Source organism: Phycodurus eques, chromosome 11 (genome assembly GCF_024500275.1).
Source record: "Phycodurus eques isolate BA_2022a chromosome 11, UOR_Pequ_1.1, whole genome shotgun sequence".
Lineage (NCBI taxonomy): Eukaryota > Metazoa > Chordata > Actinopteri > Syngnathiformes > Syngnathidae > Phycodurus > Phycodurus eques.
The window spans coordinates 3,826,079-3,850,320 of NC_084535.1; the positions used below are offsets into that span (position 1 = coordinate 3,826,079).

Here is a 24,242-nt window from a genome sequence, read left to right on the forward strand (position 1 = left end):
CTTTATTGTCAAGAAGTGTAAAAAGTTCTTTGGAATGGTATGTTACCAAAAATAATGAAAAAACTAAGACATAAAGTTGACGTTTTACAAAAACAATTTAAAATATCTCGAAAAAAAATAAAAGGACCAGACATGGTTGACATAAGTGTCCGATCTGAGGCCTCTCTGGGATGGGCAACGTTTTAGACAGGTCTGGGTGCTTGGCTCTGTAGCTTCCCCCAGCATGAAGACCAATTTAAAAAAAAACATTTGAAATTATAATACATTTTAAAAGAAATCATATTATTTTATTATAATTGCATTTTTCACTATATTAAAATCTGAATTATTAATCTGTGCTTCTCCCTCACAGATACAACAGATTATTTAAAAAAATATTTGGTTTTAATATATTTTTTCCATTGAAAAGTTAAAATTTTTTTATAAGTAATATGAGATTTTATGTAATAAATGTTATACACATGTTTAAGAATGGCCACAAAAAAAAAAAAAAAACACAAGGTCCGGCCAGTTTGGAATATTCCGGAAAACAAACAGAAAGCTGGACGGATGACTGTTACGCCCTGCAAATGTCAGCATGTCTTCGCAAGACACGCACGCACGCACACACACGAACACACTCTTCTTGATTGCAGTTAGGAAAGTGCCCAGTGTCAGTTGCCACGGTTACACCAATAACAAATGAACAACATGTCCTTCACATACTGTAAATACATGCATCATCAACATGTTAGTTGCAAGTCTTTCTTTTCTGTTGGTCTTTTTTTTGGGGGGGTGCGGGGTGGGGGGGGGGGCGTCTGTCCAAAGCACACGCTTGTGCGTACAAGTCCATATAGGAGCCACAAAGCGGGGGAGGCAAATGAAGAGAAAAGCAGGTGTAGCCTCAGGTGGCGTTGGGGCAAGTTGTGGGGCGGCTGTAGGGCGGACAGCTCAATGTTGAAGAGAACATTAGGCATGTCGACGCAAGCTAAAGAACGTGTTGTTGTTTTTTTTTCCCCGGTGTGTCTATTTTTAGCACTTTGTTGCTTCTAATCATGAATATACATTATGGAAGTGACTCATCTAATGTACAAATTGCATCTGTTATGTTCTTAATGAATATGTCAAACAAACAAATGAAATCCACTTTATTTATTGACACCATGATTGCAATTGTATCCTGAACAAAATAACGTGATATTGTCAGTTTTGGGATACGATGAATATTATTGGGTAAGTATGGTGAGACGATCCTATCGTTGCCAGAACATTGTGGTTTTGTCCAAGGCAAACTATTATGATACTATCAGTATCGCTGACAAATATCGGGACGCTGTCTCTATCGATACCTGATGGCAAATGGTGAAAATCTAATTGACGTTCACCTGTAATTGTAATTGCTATGTTGGAAAAAATAAATAAATAAATAACGCAAATCTGCTATTGTATCGATGGCAATGTATCTCAATACTATGGGTATCGCTAGCCAATTATCTCAAGTATCCATCCGTTTGAGTGCAAAGTACCGTGATACTATCAGTATCACAGTATTGTGATGCTATTAGTATAGGTAGCAAAGTATTTGTGATACTATCGGTATCTTTAGCAAAGTTTCATGTTGTTGTCTGCTGTAGGCCAAATAGTGTGATACTATTGGTACAAAGTATAGCAATACATTGTCAAAGTATCGTGATACTATTAGTATCCGTGGCAAAGTACCACACAGCTATTGATATTGTGATACTTTCAGTATCACAGGCAAAGTAAAGTGATTCTATCAGCATTGTTGGCAAAGTATCACGATACTGTCTTTCTTGTTGGCACAGTACTTTGATACTGTCAGTATCGTGCTCAAGTATCGTGATACTAGCGGTGGCAAAATATTGTAACGCGATCCGGTACATTTGTCAAAAGACCGTGATACGATTGCGTATCGTCATCTCGGTATCATATTTCCAAGCATCTGTTTTGTTGCTGATGAAGAAAAGAGAGTCAACTTTTTGTTTACCTTGTTCTCTGCGTGTTTTAACAGCCTGATAGTGAATTTTATCACGCGCAAGTGTAAACTAAACCCTTGTGTCTTGCTGTCAATTCATATTTGTCCCTGTTAAAGTGTGACAAATGAGCCGTTTTCTTACTCTTTGTGTGTGTCTGTGTGTGTTTTAACTATTTGCTACTAAATCCTGTCATGTTCAATTGCTATTATGCTAATAAATCTTCTTTTTCCCAGTAAAAGTTTAACCAGTTCACTGTTAGTTTGTGTGTATCGCGCGTGTGTGTGTGTGTGTGTGTGTGTGTGCGCTTTAATTCTTTGCCACTAAATCCTGTCATGTTCAATTGCTATTATGCTAATAAATCTTCTTTTTCGCAGTAAAAGTTAAACCAGTTTACTGTTAGTTTGTGTGTACAATGTGTGTGTGAGCAGGAAGCACATGTGGGCGAGGCGTTAATTGCGGTTTGAAGCGCAAACAATGGATGTCATCGGCGCACTGACAAGCCGACGATAAGCGCCCAAGCAGAGTCCTCCTCTTCTCCTTTTTTTCCTCTTTTTCTTTTATTTATTTATTTTAGCACTCTTAGATCACCTTGATTGGCAGCCGGCGGCAGCGTGTGCGTGGCGGCGGCCAGTTATTTCCAGCTCGCCCAGATTTTGAATATGCACCGTGGACCTCTGTTGCCGTACCCCCAAATAAGCCAAATAAGTCCTGCTTATTGTGTGTGTAGTTGTGTGTATGGTTTTACTAATGTTTGCTAGTTGGCAAAATGTGTTTGTGTGTGTGTGTGTGTGTATGAGTTTGTATGGTGAATTTAAATATGCGCGCTTGCCGCGTAACCTTTTGTAGCTCCAATCTGCATCTTTCCACCAGCTCGTTATTAAATTACCTCCCGATCGGTCACAGCGCCGAGGCAGCTGATGAAAAAGACAATTTCTTGCTTTTAATTGGCCATTTCACATGTGCCGCGCATACACCTGTGCGCGGCGCACGGCGGCGTGTGTGAAGTACATACTCCGCGTGTGTGTTGTCGTGAGACTAGGACATTAGCTCGGCAGTCGCAATCGGTTCCACTCTCTTTGTGGACCAGACATGAGCAATCGTCGCAAATGACGAAAAAATGAAACAGTTTTTGCCACGTTTTGCTTCAATTCACCGGACATTGTGCTGCTCCTTCTGGTGTACGTGCCCGGGGGGGCAGTGTAATACGGACATACGGATACACATGAAGCCGCAGTAATATTAGTCGTTCTTCAAAGAGGATAAAGAATATACGCCTGTGAGTATTGCTATATTACGTCTACGTGTTTTGCCGCCGTTTGTGTTCAAATGTCTTGCTTAAATGATTGTAACGCCTCAACACCAATGCTATTTGTTAGCCCGTCTATAAAAGTTTTAGAAGGAATAAAATGTGCATAGTGTACAGTACTACTGTGCGTTACTGTATGTTTAAGATTTTAAATGTTTTTTAAGAATACAGAAAGTGTTTATCGTATGGTAGCGGTTAATATGTTAATACAAGTCTGGAGATGGTCGTACCGCTTCAAAATATGAATCAATAATCCAGCAAAAAAATATGTGGTCACTACTAACCCCTGCAATAAACGAATGATTACTGTAAACATTACTAACTTGATGAGTTTTGTTTCTTGTTTTCTCGCAGTGTGGTGCCCTGCTACGGCACCAAGAAAGCCAAAGAAAAAGGCAAAAAAAGCTTAGTGGAGTTACGCTGATGTAATCAAAACACAGCTCCGGGGCGTATCCCCCCCCCCCGAAAATGTTGGTCCCCCTCCAAATCGTACAGACTTTGAAGGCCTGGAAATGTTGAGGTCTCTCTGTGTTCTGGAGGCGCATCAACAAAGACCGCATGGCGTCCTCAGTTGTGGCGCAACACATGGACGGCATGTGTGTGCGAGCCCCCGCTGAGACTCCGAACTCCAGGCGCTTGGCTCCCACGGTGAGGCTACGGGGCTCCATTTTTATTTGGGGTCACCCCGAATGTGTCGCCCCGTTTTGGGCACGGCTATTGTGGCCGCGGCTGACTAGTGAGCCTCATCGTGTTGCCTCGGGGGAGGCCGTAAACACCGACCGGGCATGTGCGGTGGCCGGGGCTGGGGGTCGTGCCAAGGTGAAGAGGAGCTCGGCGTTTACTCCTCGTCTTCTCGGTCCTTCTCGGCTTGTTAACGCTGTCGGTGAGAGCGTCTGCTGTTCTTTTTTTTTTTTTTTTTTTTTTCCGTCTCTCTTACTCCTCTGTCGTCGTCTTTCCATTCTGCTGCTATTATGAGAGGCATTTTCTCCTTTGTTCCAGGCCCCGTGGTGCATCTGGCCTCAGATACGGGCACGTCGGGGACAGGAAGCTGGCGGGAGAAAGGAGGGGGGGGTTGTCCAGTACGAGTCGGAACTGGACCGCCGCTTTCCACCAGAGAAGGGAGGCATGATAAGAAGTGATAAGACAGGCCGAGGAAGCAAATACATGAAGGGGAGGAAAGGAGGCGTAACAGCGAAATCTAAAATGAGACGCTTTTCCTATGGAGTTTTGGGTGTACAGTAATAAGAGTGCACACTAAAAAACTTTTTTTTTTTTTTAAATCTACATATCGCATGACACTGTATTCTGGGTAAAGTACAAAGTGTCATGATGCTTTGGTATTGGTGGCAAAGTATCGCGATGCTTTCAGAATTGTACGCAAGTTATCGCGATAGCTTTAAAATGATTTGAAAGCTTGTATACTCGATATCCGAATGGTTGACAAACTATCATAATGGTATTGGTGTTGTATGTAAAGCAACAAATTGTGATAGCCGTATCGTTGGTAAACTGTTGTGATTGCGATACTGTCTGTACCTGAGGCAAACTGCTGTGATACGATCTGTAATGCTGCTAAAATAACATGTTATCAATATCATATAATAGATCAATATTGTCATATTATCAGAATCTTAGACAAAGTATCATGATGCTATCAGTAGCTGGCTAGGTATTGTGATACTTTCATTTATATAATAGCGTGCTCTATCATTGGTAAAGTATCACATGGGTATCGTTGCCCATATTGTAATATCGGTATTGTTGACACAGTATTGTGATGCTAATAGCATCGGTTGATGCTATCAGCATTGTTGGCAAATCACGTGCTGCTTTCATTGGCAAAGTTTTGTAATGTTATCAGTTTGGTAGGTAAAGTATTGCTACACTATCGGTATTGTGATACTTTCAGAATCATTGGAAAAAATAATGTGGTGATATCCATATCGAGGACAATGTTTCATGATACTAATGGTACTGGTGGCAAATATTTGCGATGCTCGCTGAATCGTACGCAAAGTATAACGTTTTCAGAATTGTTGTCAAAATATTGTGATGATATTGCTATCATAGAAAAATGATTATGGTGTTCGTTATTGTTGACCAAGCATAATGATACTGTGGTATCATTGGTAAATGATCTGTATTGTTGGTAAATTATTGTAATACTCTCAGAATCATGAGCAAAATATTTTGATATCAGTATCTGTAATCACGATACTTTCAAAATAGTTTGCAAAATACGCTACCCATATCACTGGCCAAATATCGTGATCCTATTGGTATCGTTGGTAAAGTACTTAGGCTAATTATCGTGATACTTGTTGTTATCACAATAGTGTTATTGTGAGCAAAGTTTTGCAATACTTTTTAGAATCGTTGGCAAAATATTGTGACGATATCATTATCAGTGGTAAAGTATCATGATACTATCGGTATCGTAGGAAAAGTATTGCGATACTTGCACAAGTGATGCCCCTGGTAGTAGTTACAAGGTAAAAGCAGGCGAAATGCTGCACTCTTAAAAATGGGCCATTTTTTTTCCTGTGGAATTTTGTATCTCGTAGTGCAGTAGTAGCTGCAACTAAAACATGGCGAAATAGATGCAGTTTTCACAGTGCTCTCTTAAACGAAGCAGTACTTTTGTCCTTTTTTTAAAAAAATTTTTTTAATTATACGTACGGTAGTAATGGTGCGCTCTAAAGTGACTCGGTTTTTCTCCATAGTTCTGTATGTGGTCTTTGCGATCGACCAGGAACAAACACGTGGCTTTCGAAGAAGTGCGCCTTGTCAAACGCTCCTCCGTCTTGCATCAGCACATTTGTGGATGTGTTGCAGGAGAGAATATAAAAAGGAGGCTTTCAAATATATATAGGGGGAAAGTGTGTGTGGGGGTGGGGTCAACAGTTAGCCAACGCTGGCCCACGGTTGACCTTCTATAAAAGGCCCGCAGAGGAGAGGAGTGAGAGGAATGCTTCTCGACGCTCCCATATCTCCCCCAGTGAAACAGGCCCCTGCCAGGGAGGGATGGTGGAGGGGGGGAGGAAGGGGAAGGGTGGAGGGGGGAGTGTTGGTGATAAAACTCCAGACGTTCCCTCATTTGATGGTGCTCTGCCATGTCAGTGCATTCTCGCATTCCTCCCTCGCTGTCCTCACACCCCGAAAACAGACACAGAATTCACCACATTTTATTTGAACAAAGTTGCAAAAGCCCCCCCCCCCCCCCCCTCCATCCACTTGAGGCCAGTTTCACTTAAGAACATGAAATTTGGGAGATATATATTTTTCACAAGTAAACCCGCAAAAGTGTCTCCAGAGCTCATGTCTGAAAAGACACAGGATATCAGCCATTTTGGTTCCAAGCAGCCATTTTGGATCAGGGTATATTTAGAAAATTCAGCCCCGGAAGCCAGTTTAGCGTAACTACATGAAATTTGGTGCGTTCGTCGACCTACAAAAAAGTCTCAAGAAGCAATGTGTGAAAAGACAACAGAATGGTGCTACTTTGGCATGAAACAGTCATTTTGGATCATATTCAAGGGTCCTACAAAGACAAACTATTGGAATATTTTGAAAATTCAGGCCCGGCAGACACTTTAGGGTAACTACATGGAATTTGGTGGGAATGTCTGTCATGAGTAGACCTGCAAAAAAGTCACCGGAAGCCATGTCCAAAAAGACACAGAAGGTCTGCCATTTTGGTTTGAAATGGTCATTTTAGGGTCATTTTGGCCATTTGCAGGGCTCCTTAAAACACCAACTTGTCCCAGATATTTTTCCGATTGCTACCAAATTACAGCGTGTCGCCCATATACGAGACAAATTGGTGACACTAAATTGCCGTAATGTTTTTTCGTCATTGCGTGCGGGTGGAACGTGGCAGCCAAGTGTGATGACTCGCCATAAAACCCAAAACTCCAATAACTCAACTCAACAACTCAAAGTGCAGATTTGTCCAAAGTTTTTTGTCTTTATTTGGGGAAATGACGCTTAATGCTTCACTCCGCATCTCGTGTTTGTTTGTTGTTTTTTTTCCTGTTAATTTGCCAGCACTTTGTAACCAAAGGGGGACACGTCCCTTCAGTAATGAGGGGTCAAATGCGTCCCTTTTGTTTTGCTTCTCTCCTCCTGCTGCTCGCCTTTAAATGCTCTCTTTTCTTCGGGACCTTTGTTTCCTTTACTTTTGGCGAACGCGCCCCTTTTAAGACGTGAAATGCAAGAGTCCGGCGGGGGCAACAGCAGGAACACATAAATCAAGTCCCCAAATCCCCGAGAGGCCTAGCTCTCCTCGGGGTCATCGCACTGGTCAAAGGGTCGATTCACCAGGGGTTAGGTCACAGCGGGTCAGCATGTGTTTGTGTGTGTGTGTGTGTGTGTGTGTGTGTGTGTGTGTGCGTGCGTGCGCGCGTTTGTGAGAGAGGGGCTGAGAATGAACAAGAAGCAGATTCAAAAATGAATGTTTTTACTATTTTGAATTCAAATATTTTTATGATTTTATGTCAGTCACATGGTTAAAGGGTAGGTCCTCGTCATAGATTTTTTTTTAAAAATTAAAACATGAATTTTCCGTATGTTGTCTTTTTGTCAACATGTATACTCGCTAAAGCTCAGTAAAATGTGTTTGTATTCATGACATATTTTTTTTAAATTGAGGACAAACACTTTGCAACGTCAGTATTGTTTTTTTGGTTTTGTTATTCTTGTATGCAAGCTTCATAAGGAAATCATTGAAAAAACATAAGTTTTAACAGATTTGTTTAATTACGTAAAAATACTAATTATTCAAAAATTATGAAAATTGTAACACATGCAGTCGTACATATTGTTATACTTTAATATCGTTTAAAGTATTCTGTATGAATAAAATGAAAAAAAATACTGTTTTTTAATTTAACTGTGTTGCCATTTATTAAAAAAATAATATGATAAGGATTTAAAATTATGAAAAAGTTGCAGAGGTTCCAAAGCTTTTATGTAGTTAAATTTTTACTATAAAGGAGCAATGAAAAAAAATAGTAATGATTTTAATAAATATAAAAATATGTTACTTAATTATTATATAATTGTCTTTCATATTTACTCATCGCTTGATCATTATTATGAATGACTGTTTTCACTGATTGGCTGGGAGAAAGCACATGGTTCTCGTGAGCGGCCCAATGGGAATGCCCAAATATGGTCGTCCTTGCCTTTGAAAGGACTCTGGATTGACCCCACTCCACTATCAGTCCATTGCTATGATTTCCCCCTTTCCTAAAGTCGTCTTTGTCGTTTTTTTTGCCTTTTCCTGCACATGCTTCTCATTGGTTAGGAGTTAGAGCGCCACCTGTTGCTTTGGCATGAGCTTGACAGCTTATTATCCTTATTTTGAAGCATTATATAGTGTTCAAAGTTGTGCGATGGGTCCCACTAAACCTCGCTTTTGGGATCCCAACTTTGACTGTGTTTCTCACTTTCATAGCAATGTGTGTTTTCATCTTGTATTACAAGCTTTTCAAGGTCGCCTCACCAGCTCTTTTAATCGTGTTTCTCTCTTGTTTTTCCATCCTCTTCCTCCCCTTCCTCTTCCTCTGCCTCCTCCAGGTTCATCAACGCCAGGAGGAGAATAGTGCAGCCCATGATCGACCAGTCGAACCGCGCAGGCAAGTCTTTTCATGTAGCCAACAAGTTTTAGGGGGTTGTTTGGCTTTTTGGCTCCAGACCTCCTTCCACACTCCCCCTGCCAGCCTGTCCCCATTTGTTGCCGTTTTAGAGAGCGGTTATCCTCCCTTTACACGGCTTAGTTTGGACTGCTGTAAACTTTATTACCTGTAATAGGGGTGAGAGGTCAGGGGGGGTATTAGGGGCCGCAGTAAAGTTCAAAGGCATCCAGAGGGGCCGAGATCTTGCTTCTGCTCCAGTTGACCCGCCGACGGCCTCAGTGGGAGCTAAGTGGATTTCTATGAGGGTGTCACAATGGAGGCGAGCGCTCTCGGGTTTCACTTATGCGCGCACCCCCCGATTTATGACGTGCACGCTTTGTGTTCTCCTGCCAGGTGTTTACATTAAAACAGCAACAACGTCCAAGCGTAACAACATGAAAGAAATAGTCTTCGAAAAGAAACGCGTGGCACAAATCAAAACCAAAGCAAAAAAATAATCTTTTTCAGTGATTTACTTTGAATGCCAAGAAGAAAAAGCACACACACACACACACACAAAACAGTCACAAAAGACAAACCTGGGGTTAAACAAGGAGAAAAGACTTCGGAGAAAGAAAAAAGAAAAAAAGCTAAAATAACAGCAACAACAGTTGGAACTTAGGAATACTCAAAGATAAAAACCTGCAAGAAGCAATTACAAAAGACAACAACAAAAGCTGTTGGAACCTGGTTGGGGACCACGAGAATAGACAGCGAATGAAACGACGGCAAAAAAACAATAACAAAAGACAACAGCAATACCTGTTGGAACCAGGTAAAGGACTTTGGAATGTACACAGAAAAGAGAAAAAGAGAAAAATTCAATCGCCAAAGACAACAACAACAACAAACCTGATTGAGGAACCTGGGGGAAAACCAGAGGAACAGAGTGCAAAAAAAGCAGTAACAATGACAAAAAAAAAAAACAGCACTACGTGTTAGAACCTGGTATACAAGCTCAGGATATAGAAAGAAAAGACAACAAAAAACAAGAACACAAGACGGCAACGACACCGACTGTCGCCCAAAAACTGGAGAAGGGAGGACAAAAATCAACAAGACTCAATAAGAAAATACAGCAGCAACACCTGTTGAAGCCTAGTTTCAAAACCTAAGATCAACAGAGAAAGAAAAGAGAGCACAAAAAAACAATCACAAAAGACAACAAAAACAATCGTTGGAACCTGGTTGGAGAACCTGAGAATAGGCGGGGGGGAAAGAACAAAAGACAACAACCAAACCACGTTAGAAACGGGTTGCCAAATGTGGAGATAAACATTGAGAAAAGTGAGCAAAAAAGAACAACACCGGTTAGAACCTGCTTGGAGAGCCAGGGACAAGACGGAGAAAGACAAGAGTGCAAAAGACAACAACAAGTTCAGTACTAGCAACATGGTTGAGAGAAGCTAGAGAGCGATTAACAAAGCATAGAGAAAGCAAAAACCATGTTTACTGCAGGACAGACGGCAAAAAAACAAAACAACAAAATGACCAAAGGCAACAAAAACAACCACTGCTGGGACCTGGTTGGGAAACCTAAAGAAAAGCGCATGCAAAGAGCAATCAATAATGAATCCATTTGAACCTGGTTGGAGGTTTTGCTGATAGACAAAGAGAGAAAAGAGAGTAAAACACAACAATTTGGGGGGGGGAAAAAAATACACCCCTGAAGTAACCCCAAATTTTCCTTCCATTATTTCCAATGAGGAGAATCAATGTATGGATTTCTCCTGCAGCGATTGCTCATGTTTGCTTCCGTCCTGCAGACTGGAACTAATTCAGACTTGCTGCTAATGCACACACTGTCCATAAAGTCTTTATCATGAACTACTGCGTGTATACAGTGTGTGTGTGTGTGTGTGTATGTGTATATGTATATGTATGTATATATATATACATATTTTTTTTTTTTTTTGAATGGTTTGTGTAAAAACTTGTATTGTGTAATGTGTGTGCTGGTCAAAGCTCATTAAAGCACACCAGGATCTTAGCGGTGTAAAAAGTCCGTTACAAGACAACGGGCGCTCCTGCTCCCGCTCGTGCGTGCAGCGGTCGACAGATGATCCTGCTTCGGCCACTGAGCCTTAATTAAAATCGCTAATCGACCACTCTGCCCCCCCCCCCCCCGTCCCCCCCCTTCTATCTCCTCCATACGCACACACAGTAAGTCAAGGAGCTCCCTATAATCCAGATGGCCAACCGATGGGGGGCTTCGTCATGGACGGCCAGCAGCACATGGGAATCAGACCACCTGGTGAGGCCTTTTCTTTGTCAACTTTCTGTCGCCGTGCTCGTCTTTCACCTGCTTTCGTGCATCGTGTACAAAATGTGGCTTGCATCTCCAAGATGGTGCTGGCTGCGTCAGCTATGTAAAAAGCATGACATTGTAGCGTGATGTCATAGCGTGGTATGCGGCAATCTTCGAGATGGCGCTAGCTGTGACAACAGCATAAATAGTGCGACATCGTAGCATGTGCGGACTTCATAGCACACGACAGCCTAGCGTGACATCGTAGCATAACATCATACCGTGCCATCGAACACGGTATTGTAGTGCGACATCGTAGCGTGAAATCACAGCGTTACGTAGCGTTGTAGCGTGACATCGTGACTACCTGGTAAGTGCCACATTGTCATGTTCCATCGTAGCTTGACGTACCATGACGTTCTAGTGTGACATTGTAGCGTGACATCTTAGCATGGCGTCATAGCATGACGCAGTAGCGTGATGTTGCAGCGTGATGTTGTAGTGTGACATCATGGCATAACATTGTAGCATAACATCGTATCTTAGCTTCGTAACGTAACATTGTCGCATAATATTGTAGCGTAACATCGTAAGCATAACAACGTAAGCGTAAAATCATAAGCGTAACATCGTACCGTAGCGCTACGTCGTGGTGTCGTGACATGCTGTGGCCAAGTGAGATGGCAATCTCCGTGATGTGCTAGCCGCATTAGCTATGAATGTAGCGTGACATCATAGCACGGCGACAGTTTGTTTTTTGTCGCAGTGCGTCACATTGACACGTTCGAATGTTGTGTTCCGCAGGACCAATGGGCGGCATGGGTATGAACATGGGCATGGAAGGTCAGTGGCACTACATGTAGCCCCGCCCCCACCCCGGGGCCGACCAATCGCAACACCAAGGCGAACGTAAGTGTACATTCTTATACTGATGTACATCCTTGTACATTGATTGCAGGTGAGGTGTTTTGAGGGTCATTTCTGATATTTGGGGTCCTACAAGAGATTAATTTGCTATTCATTTCTGAGATTTGATTTGATTTACTTGCCGATGCTACTTCTTGGCTATATTTAAGGTACTTGACAACACTAATGTACGTCCTTTTGTACCTTACACAAGAGCTGATTGAGAGATTTCTCAGATTGAGGTCCATAATTTCCTTTTTGATGGTACTTTTTGGACATGTATAAAATACTTTAAGGTTTCTTGCACACTGGATGTGATTTGAGGATTTATTTCTGACATGTATGCTCCTGCACGAGGAGATTTGAGGAGTATTTGATATTCCTTTCTGAGATTTAGGGTCCTCGATTGACTTGTCAGTGCTACCTTTCGGCCATATTTCCTACAGGTTAAGGTTTCTTGCACACTGGACATGATTTGAGGAGTATTTCTGAGATTTATATTCTTCCAAGAGGTGATTTATGTTGGGTCCTTCAATTACTTATTTATTGTACTGATGTACGTTGGTGTAAATTGATGTAGATAGAGTATATCTTTTCAACATGTGATTTAAGGATTATTTCTGAAATTTAGGCTCCTTGGTTTGCTTATAATAGGTACTTATGTACATTCAGGTACATTTATTAAAATATAAAGTATATCTAGTTGAAAGTATATCTCTTTAAAATGCGATTTGAAGATTTATTCAAAAATGAATGCATCCCTCTAGCTGACATTCCCTCACTTTGTGGTTCTTCTCAGTAGGTCATTTTTTTTCTTTTTTCTTTTCTTAAATCTCTTATTTCCTCTCTCGCTCCATCCCTCCCTCGCTCGTCCCAGGGCCAATTCGCCTCCCACATCATTCCGGAACGTACCGTACGGTATACGCCGAGCGATCGCTCGGGCCGTCTGGTGTTTAGAAAGCGCACACGTTAGCGTCAGTGAAATATAAACACGTATCGAATGTTTGCGTGTGTGCGCGGGCGGATGTATACGTGCATACGTGCGTGTGTGGTAATAGGATTACTGCAGGCACGGGGAGGGGGACGCAAACTAGTGCAAAAAAAAAAGAAAAATGCAGGAGGAGGAGGAGGAGGTAGCCAGCAGGCTATGGAGCTTAGCGGGGCCTAATTGACTAGATCCAAATTAAATATGCCATCAGCGGAGGGGTGACCAATGGATTTGACTTATTCAGTTTACCAAAATGGACGCCATTAACCCCTACGCGGCGTGTGGCACTATTAAAAAAACAAAAAACAAAAAAAAACAAGGATCCCATCGTGAAGAGGTGTAGTTACGGAAACACTGTATATATTTGTGTGTGTTGGGCGTGTCCAAGTAGCCTCTCCTCCTCCTCCTCCTCCTCCTCTCCTTCCTCCTCCCCGGTAGCAGCTGCTCGCCTTCCCAGCAGACCTCGCTTTAAACAGCCGCAATTTGCCTGCTCAATCCCGTAATTGGGCCACCAGAGGAATCCTGGCCGAGCGAAGACGACCAAGAAACACGGAGGGAGGGAGAGTAAATGACGGAGAGGAGGAGGAGGAGGAGGAGGAGGAGGAGGGAAAGATGGAGCGGACCAAAGGGAGGAAGGAAAAGGGGGATCTTACGGCTTCATCGGCTTGTGTTGGCGGCGTCTTTTCTAGGTCAATTAAACGATGAAAGTCTTTTGTGAGCAATTAAATTAATAGCGTATGATGATGGGGGGAGGGGGGGGGAGGGGTGGAAAAGGTTCATTATGTCTCAGAACTATTTTTTTTTTTTTTCATTCTTCTCGGTCTTGATTGCGACATTAAAGCCAATTAGTGACGTTCCAGTTGGATCCCCCGGATCCTTGCGAAACAATACACCTGTCAGCGCGCATGAAGTCGGCCAAGCCGAGCAGAAGCGAGGACCCCCGCCGCGCCCCCCCCCCCCCCCCCCCCCCCCACGCTCTTCGAACGCCGCCGAGGTGACTCCCGTGTCACCTTTGACCCCGTTTGCCGTCGACGACGGACACAAATTTGGCTCGCTTATTGTGCAAAATTTGCCAAAGGTGGATTACGGCAAACTTTTCCGAGCCCCCAACCCTCCAAAAAGTCCAAATAAAGCCCTTTATAGTCAATAAAGCCCTTATTTTTTTCTCCAACAGTGTTTGGAAAAGTTGAACTTTAAAACATTTTTTTACAGTATATATATTTTTTCATTTTTTAACCACTGCTTCGATTATTCAGGTATTTTATTAATTTTTTCCTTATCCATAAACTATCGAGTGTTTTACATATTTTTGACCATTTTATTGAATGTATTTACAATACATGTTAAATTGTTTTAAATGTATTTCTAAAACATGTTAAATACTTTTTTTAAAATTATTTTAAATGTTTTTAAATGTGTTTTATGTTGACTGTCTTTCAAAATGCTTTTTGTAACAGTGGAGTTTAATATTTGTACGTGTTTAAACATTTTCTTTCATTTTAAATTCCAACAGTTTAAAATTATTGTATTGCAAATATTATTTCCATCAAAAAGGAATTATTTTTGAATTTCCACTGCTGATAAGATTCTTTTTAAATTCCGACACAGTTCCTCTTCGCCAAACGTGAACGTCCGCCAAACCCCCGAATCGCCGTCTCAGCCGGAGCCGCTTTTGTCCCGCAATTCGCGGCTCCGATCGTTAAGCGCAAAGTTGTTAACCCCGGCGCGTCGGCCGAGGGGGTCGGGACGCGAACCCCGCCTCCCCGCCGTTTAACGGTCCTTTTTGCCGGATGGACTTTTACCGTTAACGAAGGCGGCGGCCCCTCCGTAGTGTACGCGTGAATTCTCGTCGCCGTCGATCCGGCCCCTGCGGAATCCCACGCGGGAAGCCTTAAAGCTCCGCGTATCGATTTGCTTATTAGTGGGAAACCTTATTAGCAATTTGTGCTACTTCAAGCTCTTTATTGGGACTCGACATCCATTGACGCAACACGCATCGACTCTTGTAGTTCTTGTTAACCGCAGCAGCCCGCCCGTGTGCAAAATATGGATTTTTTTTTTTTTTTTTTTTTATTACCACATTTACATGCTCTTGCTTTGGCGCTGGAGGAGAATTTTTAGAACAGGAAAACAGTCTCAAATGTGATTTTCCCAAGGGAAGGCCTTAATTATCCTTAAATATGTCCTATCATCCTTAAATACGACTTTAAAAGGTATTAAAAATGCCACAAATATAATAAATGTTGGCATATTTTGACCACTAGCCAAAGCTTCAACATCACCCTTTAACGTTAAAACCATTATCGGGGAAAAATACTTTTTGTCACGAAAAAATACAACACAAAAAACACCTTGATTTTTTTTTTTTCCCCCCACTAAAAAATGCATTTTTAACCAAAAATACAGCTTTTTTTTCCACACAAATGTAGAACTTTTCTTCAGAGAGAAATGATATTTTTTCCGAAATTTCTTTTTAAAAAATACATCTTTCTTAAACAATAAAATTACAACTTTCTTCAAAATATAATACAACTTTTTTTCATGAAAAATATGTAAGAATGTGATTTTTTTTTTAAATAAAATGAGCAAAATTTTAGTATTTTTTTATCTATTAAAAGTATTACTTTTTTCTCCAAAAAGTAATACTTACAGCAATTCAAATACATCATCATTGTTGTTGTTTTTTTTATAAAAAGATATCACTTTATTTTTGTAAATATAATACTTTTTTTTTCGAATATGATTGTTTTCAATTGAAGCTATATTCTCGAAACATAGGATACACCAATTTTACCCCCTCAAACAAACTGATTTAATTTTCATAGGACTGACTTTGACTTTTTTTCCTCTAAAAATCCAATTTGACTCTTGAAAAAAATCATTTTTTTTCTTTTAAAAAAAAAAAAAGAAAACAGCAAAAAAAAAAAACTTTTCTTCTAAAGTTACCCAAGTTACCTTGTGTATGAAATGCGCTATATAAATAAATTTGCTTTGCTTTAAACAAAAAAATTCTCACATGTCAAAAAGTACTACTTTAGTCTTGTAAAATGTCACCTTAATTCTGAATAATTTTTTTTTCTTTACTTGCTCTTGAAAGCTACAACTTTTTTTCGCAACTCCAGCAGGAGGTCACCTGGTCTCCAGATTTATGAAGGAAGAAGATTTTATTTTGTATGAAAAGTCGTCCAGCGTGTCCACGCAGGCCATGTTTGAAATTGCGCAGTGGCCCTCGCGTATCACATCAAGTCGATCGTGCGTGTTTGGCCGCTAAGCTAGCTCCTGCTGCTAAAGTAGCATTAACGATGGCGGGGAATTAGCGTCGGAAAGAAATAGCTCTTAAACGTCCCGCTGTCATGAGCGTGTGTGTCACTTCACGTGGGATTCTGCCTTTCTCTGGCTTCTGGGTTATTCTGCCTTTGTCGACTACGTTTTCCTTGCCAATAATTAAATGGAAATATATATTTTTTAAAAAGCTCTAAAATTAAATAAATTAAAAAAAAGCTGCTGCCCCCGCAACCAGACCTGATAAGCGGAAGATAATGGAAAAATTCCTGGCGGGATAGAAATCTTGAAAATATGCCCAAAACAAATAAGAAAAAAATATTTTTACGAGATTAGACTCTCCCCCCAAAAACGGAAACTTTTTTCAACAAATAATCTAGCGTCATTCTCACAAGATTACTACGTATTTCTCGAGAAAAACTGTCTTTAAAAAAAAAAAAAAAAAAACGAAACAATACCTACCCCCCCCCCCCCAAAAAAAAAAAAAAAACTAAAGAAAAGTGTATTGCCATAATCTTTGGACTTTTCGCTTGAAACATTGCTCCCTTATTTTCTCATGCTGTAATTCATATTTCTTGATTTCTCCAAACTAGCGTGGTCTCACTCCGTTTTTGTCATGTCGAAGTATCAAGTGCAGAAATGAAAATGCAGAATGAAAAAGGAAATGAATGAAATGACGAGCAACAATTTTACGGATGAATCCAGGTCCAAATCAAAGTTTAGTTCCAGTTCTGACATATAGGGGGCAGCCCATTATTGCACTCGGCGCTTTTGGTTTCGCTTGGGCGCCAGTAGCCAGTTGTGCTCTTTGTCATCTTTTGTGTCATATTGATGGCTTTGACGGACGTTTGGACTGAGACCGCTATTGCCCCGGCAGCAATAAACGCTTTCGATGACCGTGTTGCCAAATGACAAAGGCGGAGTTAGCCCACTCTAGTTCTCAGCGGGCTCATTTCGAACGCCGTTTCGCCATCCGAACGTCCTTTCGCACGCTTCGACGTCCTCTACGATCTGCTTTGCATTAGCATTAGCACCGATGAGCATTCCTAACCGTCTTTGGTGCGCGCGTGTGTTTTCAGGAGCGCAGGGCGCAGCAGAGGCGTACGTACGGATTTCAGGGGACGGGATTCCAACGGCGACCTGCGCACTTCCGAGACCCCTTCCACTTGTTTATTATGACCCGGACGAAAAGCCCCCAAATCCAGACAGACCGGCCGCCACTTTCACCAGTTCGTTCGCCGCCGCTTTTCGGTCCCGGTTCCCGGGACTCTTTTGAGACTTCCTGCGGCGCTCCCGTAAAAACTGTTTCGGGGACGACCGCCACCGCCACCGGCGCGATGACGACGACGACGACGACGAGAGCGAGGACAAGCCAATGTCTGTAAACCTGACACGACACTTAAGAAACCAAAACAGAAGGTGCCCAGTTAAAAACAGGAAGAAAAAAAAACAAACAACAAAAAAAAAAGCGAGAAAAATCCAGAAAAATACGGCCAAGGGAAAGGACGTGAAAAGTTTCCAAAAAAAGTATATGGAGCCCGTTGTTTGGGAAGCAAGCAGAGAGAGGAAATACGTAAACTGTAAATGATGCTGGACTCTCACAAGAACTGCAAAGTCAACTATTGTAAATGCTATTGTATTGTTCTGCATATTATGTTGTTTCTAATAGATTTTTTTAAAAAAGCTCTCCTCTTTTTTTCCCCCTTCCTCTCTATACACACTACATATACACATGGATAGCTAAATATAATATATACACATCCGTAGAAAAAGCGGTCATCTGATGAGAGAAAATTGAACTCAAAAAAAAAAATGACAAAATGCTGCCTTTTTTTATCTGGAAAAATAATCTGATCTCAAAAAGTTTTTTTCCTCAAAAATGCAACTATTCTTCAAAAATAATTCACAAAAAAATAGGGCTTTTTGTTCCTTGAAAAATATAACTTTACCATGACTTTTTCCTTGAATTTTTTTTTTACTGCTTTTAGTCAAGAAAAATATAAATGAAACATTTGGAAATAAATATTTTCATTAAAAAGTATCACTACATTCTTGAAAAAAGGGACTTTTTTCTTGAAAAATAATTAACTTTATTCTTAATAGCAAAAACTCTTTTTCCTAGCAAGTTTTTGTAATACCATCGATTTTTCCTGGGGGGGGGGGGGGACTTTTTTTCCTCCAAAAAAAATACAAATCTCCAAAATTGTTAAAGAAAAATGTACAACTTTATTCTAAATAAAAAAATACTTATTTCCACGGACAAAAAAAGACCTTGATAGACAAAAATTCCAACTTTTTTTCTTTAAAGTGTGACCTTGGAAAATACAATTTATTTCCGGGGGGGGGGGGGAGTCACTCAAACAAAAGGGACTTATTTTTTCCTTTTCCCTTTACATTTTTTTCTCCTAAAAGAAACGAAATTAACAGAAAAGTTGTGTGTGCGTGTGCGTGTGCGTGTGTTCTCAAGTTCATGAGTTCATGCTAAAAAAAAAACAAAAAAAACCATTGACTCCTTTGAACACGCTTTTTTTGTTTGTTTGTTTTTTTACTTTGAATTTTGTACATTTGTGTTGTAAATATCTTCTCTGTGCTGTCACAGCGATCCCTCTTGGAGCCGTATCCTAAATATATTCTTTAAAACCCACACAAATAAACAGGTGTGTTTACATGCTCTTAAAGGAACCTGCACGGCCACACGCTGGTCGTTTTTCACCCCGTGCCGAACTTCATAGCCACTTTCGAATACTTTGATATCCTGCTGCATTAAAAGTGTTTTTGCTGCTTTTGAACCGCTATATATTTTTTTTCGAAGTCCGAGGAGCACATCGGCGGCTTACGGCAACGTTGCGAGCCCACCTGGAGGCTTCGCGGGGCGGCCCGACTGGAGCAGAGGAGACGCTGAAGGGAAAAGGCCGTGTTGGAGCGCCCCCTATCGGGAGGCCGCGGAACTGTCCGAGCGCCGAGCAGAAATTCACACTCCATCAGCCAAATACAACACGCCAGTAGTATGAAAATTGATATTATTTGACATGTCCTATATCAGCGATGCTTTTCTTTAATTCAAGTACAATTTAGAGCAAATAAGCGGTCAAATGATCAAATAAACAAACTAATATGCATAAAAAGTCATTTTAATCCCCTTGAAAGGTAACATTTACTGTACATTTTTATATTATTAAATGGAAGGTAATATAGCAATTACCTTTAGAGCATCGTATTTTAATAAAACTTTTTTGATATGCTCAGTATTAATTGTCTAAAATGAACGGAAAATGAAGCGTTTTTATTGGCCTCGTGCCTTATTTTATGATACGGATTTCTCTTGGACACGCATATTGATCCAAAATGTCCTTCCAATAATATCGAAACGCGTGATATGAAACACAAGAATGTGTCTTGAAAGAAACAACGAAACAAAAGATGCAAAATAAAGGCCTGCCTACGTCACTCATTCCTGACCTACATTTCCAAAGTGGGATTGATTGAATTTGTTTTTAACTGTCACGATATACAATATAGTTTTAGTTTTTCATTGAACACGCTTTTATTTTACGTGCCCGTGAATGCAATCGCGGTCACTTCATTAGGTACACCTGCTTCACCTCAGCAGAGACAATTTAAAAAAAAAAAAAAAAAAACTCGCCATCAGTTATGAATAACTTAACATCATGACGACGCTGACATATTTAGCACACGATGCGCACCATCATGTTAAACAAAAACACGATGACAGGATTTCAACTGACTCAAGGGTTCGTCGTATCTTTTTACAATCATTTAAATAGCAATCATTTGGCTCGTAAGACACGTCAAACAAGAAAAATGTGTCATTTCATTTCAAAGCTTCTCAAATATAACTGGGGGGGGGGGGGGGGAGGGGCGGACAACTTTTATTGAAACATATTTTTCTTGTCCCAACAATCTTATATAACAATTTCACAACAAAACAAAAAATTGATTGTGAACATTGTAATTAAAATAAAAAGGAATCTTTTCTCAGAAAATGCCCGATTTTTTTCTAACCACAAAAATAAGTCATTAAAAAGCACATTCGTTTTCTGAAAATAGAACTTTTATTTTTTTTAATGCACTTTATTGTCCCGCAAAATTTACAACTATCCTCCAAAAGAAAGACATTTTTGTCTGTTACGTTTTTCGTGTAAGGCTTTTTTTTTTGCTCTACACTGAAAAAAACGTTATTTGATTTGACTCAATTGGAATAATAGTTTGCACAATTGTTAAACACGTACACAAGTAGATGATTTATTTTATTACTTTGTATTATTTACAACTATTGTACACATTTCTAAGATACTTTTTCTTGAAAAGGTTTGACTTCATCTTGATCATCATGAAATATGTGACTTTTATCTTTTTAAAAAATACAATTATAACAAGGTTAGTTATCCTCCCCAAAAAAATTAAGAATAAATAAAAAATGCAGAATTATATTTAAAAAAAACTTCTTTTCAAGAAACAAAACCACGAAAAAAATAGTACTCTTTTTTCTTTAAAAAATGAATTTTTAATCATATTATTGATTTTGTTTTTTGGGGGTTTTTTTTCTTTTAAAATGACAAAAGACAACTATTTTGCCAAAAAACAAATATTGAAAAAATACAACTTTCTTCTAAATACAAATGCAATAAAATACTAACAAATATTTTAAAATATTAAATTTTTTATTTATTTTTAAATAATATTTTATATATTTTATATATTTTAATATTTTATTATATTGTTTTTATATTTTATTTAATATTTAAAATATTTAAAATATTTTTTTATGCAATATTATTCCAGAAAACAAATACATTGTGTTGAAAAAAATATCTAACTTTATTCTCATATTATTATTTTTTTTTGTTGTTGTTGAAAAATGACTCTTTCTGGCAAATAATTTACAAACAAATCCAAAACTGCAATGTTATTCTAAAAACAACAATAATTGTCCTTTTCATTCATACACATGAAGTTATCTTTATGAACAAATAAGACTTATTCCTAAAAAATCTTTTTAATTATTTTCCTTTACAAAATTCCACTTCTGTTCCCCCAAATAGACAATTATTCTTAAAAAAAAATCAATACATTGGGAAAGAATATATAATGTGCAATAATGATAATAAAATAATAATAATCTTGAATTCCAATATGACTATTACTGATATTCTTCAACAATAAAGACTTTCTTGATTTAAAAAAAAAATCTTGAAATAGTAATCCCTTTCCCCCCTGTAAAAAAAAAAATATATATATATATTTTCTTAAAACAACTTTATTCTTTATTTTTTTTTAAACCAAAATGGTTTCCTAAAAATGTTTAAAATTTATTTGTGTAAGAAATAAATACAATTATTCTTGGGGGAAAAAAGGGGACTTTATTCTTGAGTCAAAAATATACAACTTGAATACAAAGAAATGAAAATGATTCTTGGGAAGTAATACATCATTCTTGGAAAAACCAATTCCAACAATGTATGACTATTTTCATGTGAGTATAATTCCTATTTTTTGCACATTTCAAAGCTTTTGTTCCGAATAAATGTTGAGCGGCTGTTATTAGAGCGCTCAGGTGCAGCATTGTAAAAATGATCAATATCGTGTATGCGGAAATGCGTATTGATTGGCTGTTGCTCATTTGGATCGACGGCTTCCAATGTGAAAATCGCTGCGAGGGGAGCAGACGCCCGCGTGAGCAAAATCGGGCTTTTCCCCAAAGCTGCAGCGACATTTCCGTGGCGTCGACAAAGGTCAGGCGGCCGGCAGCTGGCTTTGAAACAAAAGGAGGAGTCCCAAAAGTCAAAAGCGGCTGCACGGGGTCCATTTTGGATGTCATCTGTCTCCTTGGCGACGGACGGGGTCGCCCTCTCCCCTCGGGCCCGAGGGCGGGGGGGGGGGGGGGGGATTGTTTGCGAGGAGGCCGCCTGGTGGGGCGCGGCGTCATTTATCACTGTCACCACATAATGATGGGCCCTCGCGGCTCCTTATTGATGTTTGTAATTGCATTATCTCATAAGGCGGTGATCAATGGAGGCGGCGGCAGCGCCCGGGGGCCGGGGGGGGGGGGGGTTTGGGGTCACGTACGACGGGCCTCCTCCACGTGCGCTCATTATCTGCAGCGCTCGACGGACGTCCTCTCATTTGTTTAACCTCTGCGCTCAAATGCACGCAAAGTCAGAGTGAGAGGACGACGGCGCACGATCGTTTCTGAAGATCCGAAGAGTTTTTTTGTCCTCCAACTGAGCAAATCTGTCGCTGTAAAGAGAGCATTTGACAATGTGGAGACATTTTTATTGTATTTTCATGTGTTATATACATTTTCATTTCTAATATTTTTATGACGGCACGGTGCCGACTGGCTAGCACCTCTGCCTCACAGTTCTGAGGACCGGGGTTCAATCCCCGGCCTCGCCTGTTCTCCCCGTGCCTGCGTGGGTTTTCTCCGGGTACTCCGGTTTCCTCCCACATCCCAAAAACATGCATGGTAGGTTCATTGAAGACTCTAAATTGCCCGTAGGTGCGAATGTGAGCTGCTGACGGTTGTTTGTTTGTATGTGCCCTGCGATTGGCCGGCGACCGGTTCAGGGTGTGCCCCGCCTCCTGCCCGATGACAGCTGGGATGGGCTCCGGCACGCCCGCGACCCGAGTGAGGAGAAGCGGCTCAGAAAATGGATGGATGGATGGATGGAGGTTTACAAATTAGGGTTTGAAATCGAGGTTAGCGTATCAAATTAGGGTTTAAAACCTAGGTTAAGGGTTCAGATTTGGGTTTCAAATCTAGGTTAGGGTTTCAAACTAGGGTTTCAAATCTAGGTTAGGGTATAAAATCTAAATTAGGTTTACAAATTAGGGTTTTAAATGTAGGTTAGGGTTTCAAATGAGGTTTGAAAATCTAGGCAAGGGTTTCAAATTAGGTTTTCCAATCTGGGTTAGGGTTTCAATTAAAGATTTCAAGCAGCGGTGACAGTTTCAAACAATACGGTTTCAATACGGCGATCGGGTTTCAAGCTTCGGTTCCCCTTTCAAAAGAGGGCCTTTCGGAATCGACAGGCTCCCGCCGACTGGATTCAACTGGTTTCGACGGTTCGCTAAAACCTCCGTGAGCCAAAACAGACACGCGCCCCGTTCCCGTTGACGGCCAATCACCAATTAACGCGTGCGGCTGCGGCAAATGTGATTGGATGAGCGACAACATCCTGCCGCGGAAGTTTGATTGAACCGGTGTTTTTTTTTTTTTTTTCACATTATTATTATGATTTCATAAAAGTGCAACTTTAGCAGCACACGCGAACGACTCGACCAGTCGGAACTTGTCTCCTTCTGAGCTTTTCGACTAAATTCTCCCGAGAAAACCCATCAAAGCGTCGGACCGGTTCATCGAGAACGAACGGCCCTCGTTAACGCTCCCCCTCGTTCAACGAATTCACGATGTATTTCCGTATTTCCGTTCAATCCGGCGAGCGTCTCTCGCGGCGGCCTCGGCGCGGGACGGGAAGGGGCCGGCTGTGCGCGGCGTTCTGTTTTACGGAGCGCGGGCGGTTCGTGAGGATCAATGTCGTCGGTCGGCGAGACTGAGGAAGAGGGGAGCGGGCGGGCGGGCGGGGGTGCTTTCCATGAAGGGAGCTGCATCGTGGAATAACACACTGTGATCAAGATGTTTCCCCCGCGTCATAAAACAGCAGGGAGCACCGACGGCCACTTTCTCTTCCAAGCGCCTGCGAGCTTCGCTCGACGCTCGCCCGCTTAAATCATGATGTCATCTGCTGCTGGTTCATCATTTGTCTTCATCGATTTATTCAGCGGGGAGTCGACGGACGGACGGATCGGGTGGCTTCTTTTGGTTGCGTGTAGGGTC

At 40.7% G+C, this 24,242-nt stretch overlaps 1 protein-coding gene across 1 annotated transcript in view; it reads left to right on the forward strand.

The window, feature by feature from the left end:
* The window catches only part of LOC133409511 (homeobox protein Meis1), a 98,250-nt gene extending 79,089 nt beyond the window's left edge, over positions 1-19,161 (forward strand). The window contains exons 10-13 of the mRNA XM_061689613.1: positions 8,863-8,921; positions 11,125-11,214; positions 12,013-12,117; positions 17,464-19,161. Coding sequence (XP_061545597.1) covers positions 8,863-8,921; positions 11,125-11,214; positions 12,013-12,071 — 208 coding nt within the window. The 3' untranslated portion in view covers positions 12,072-12,117; positions 17,464-19,161. The remainder of the gene's footprint in view (positions 1-8,862; positions 8,922-11,124; positions 11,215-12,012; positions 12,118-17,463) is intronic.
* Positions 19,162-24,242: the final 5,081 nt, after the last annotated feature.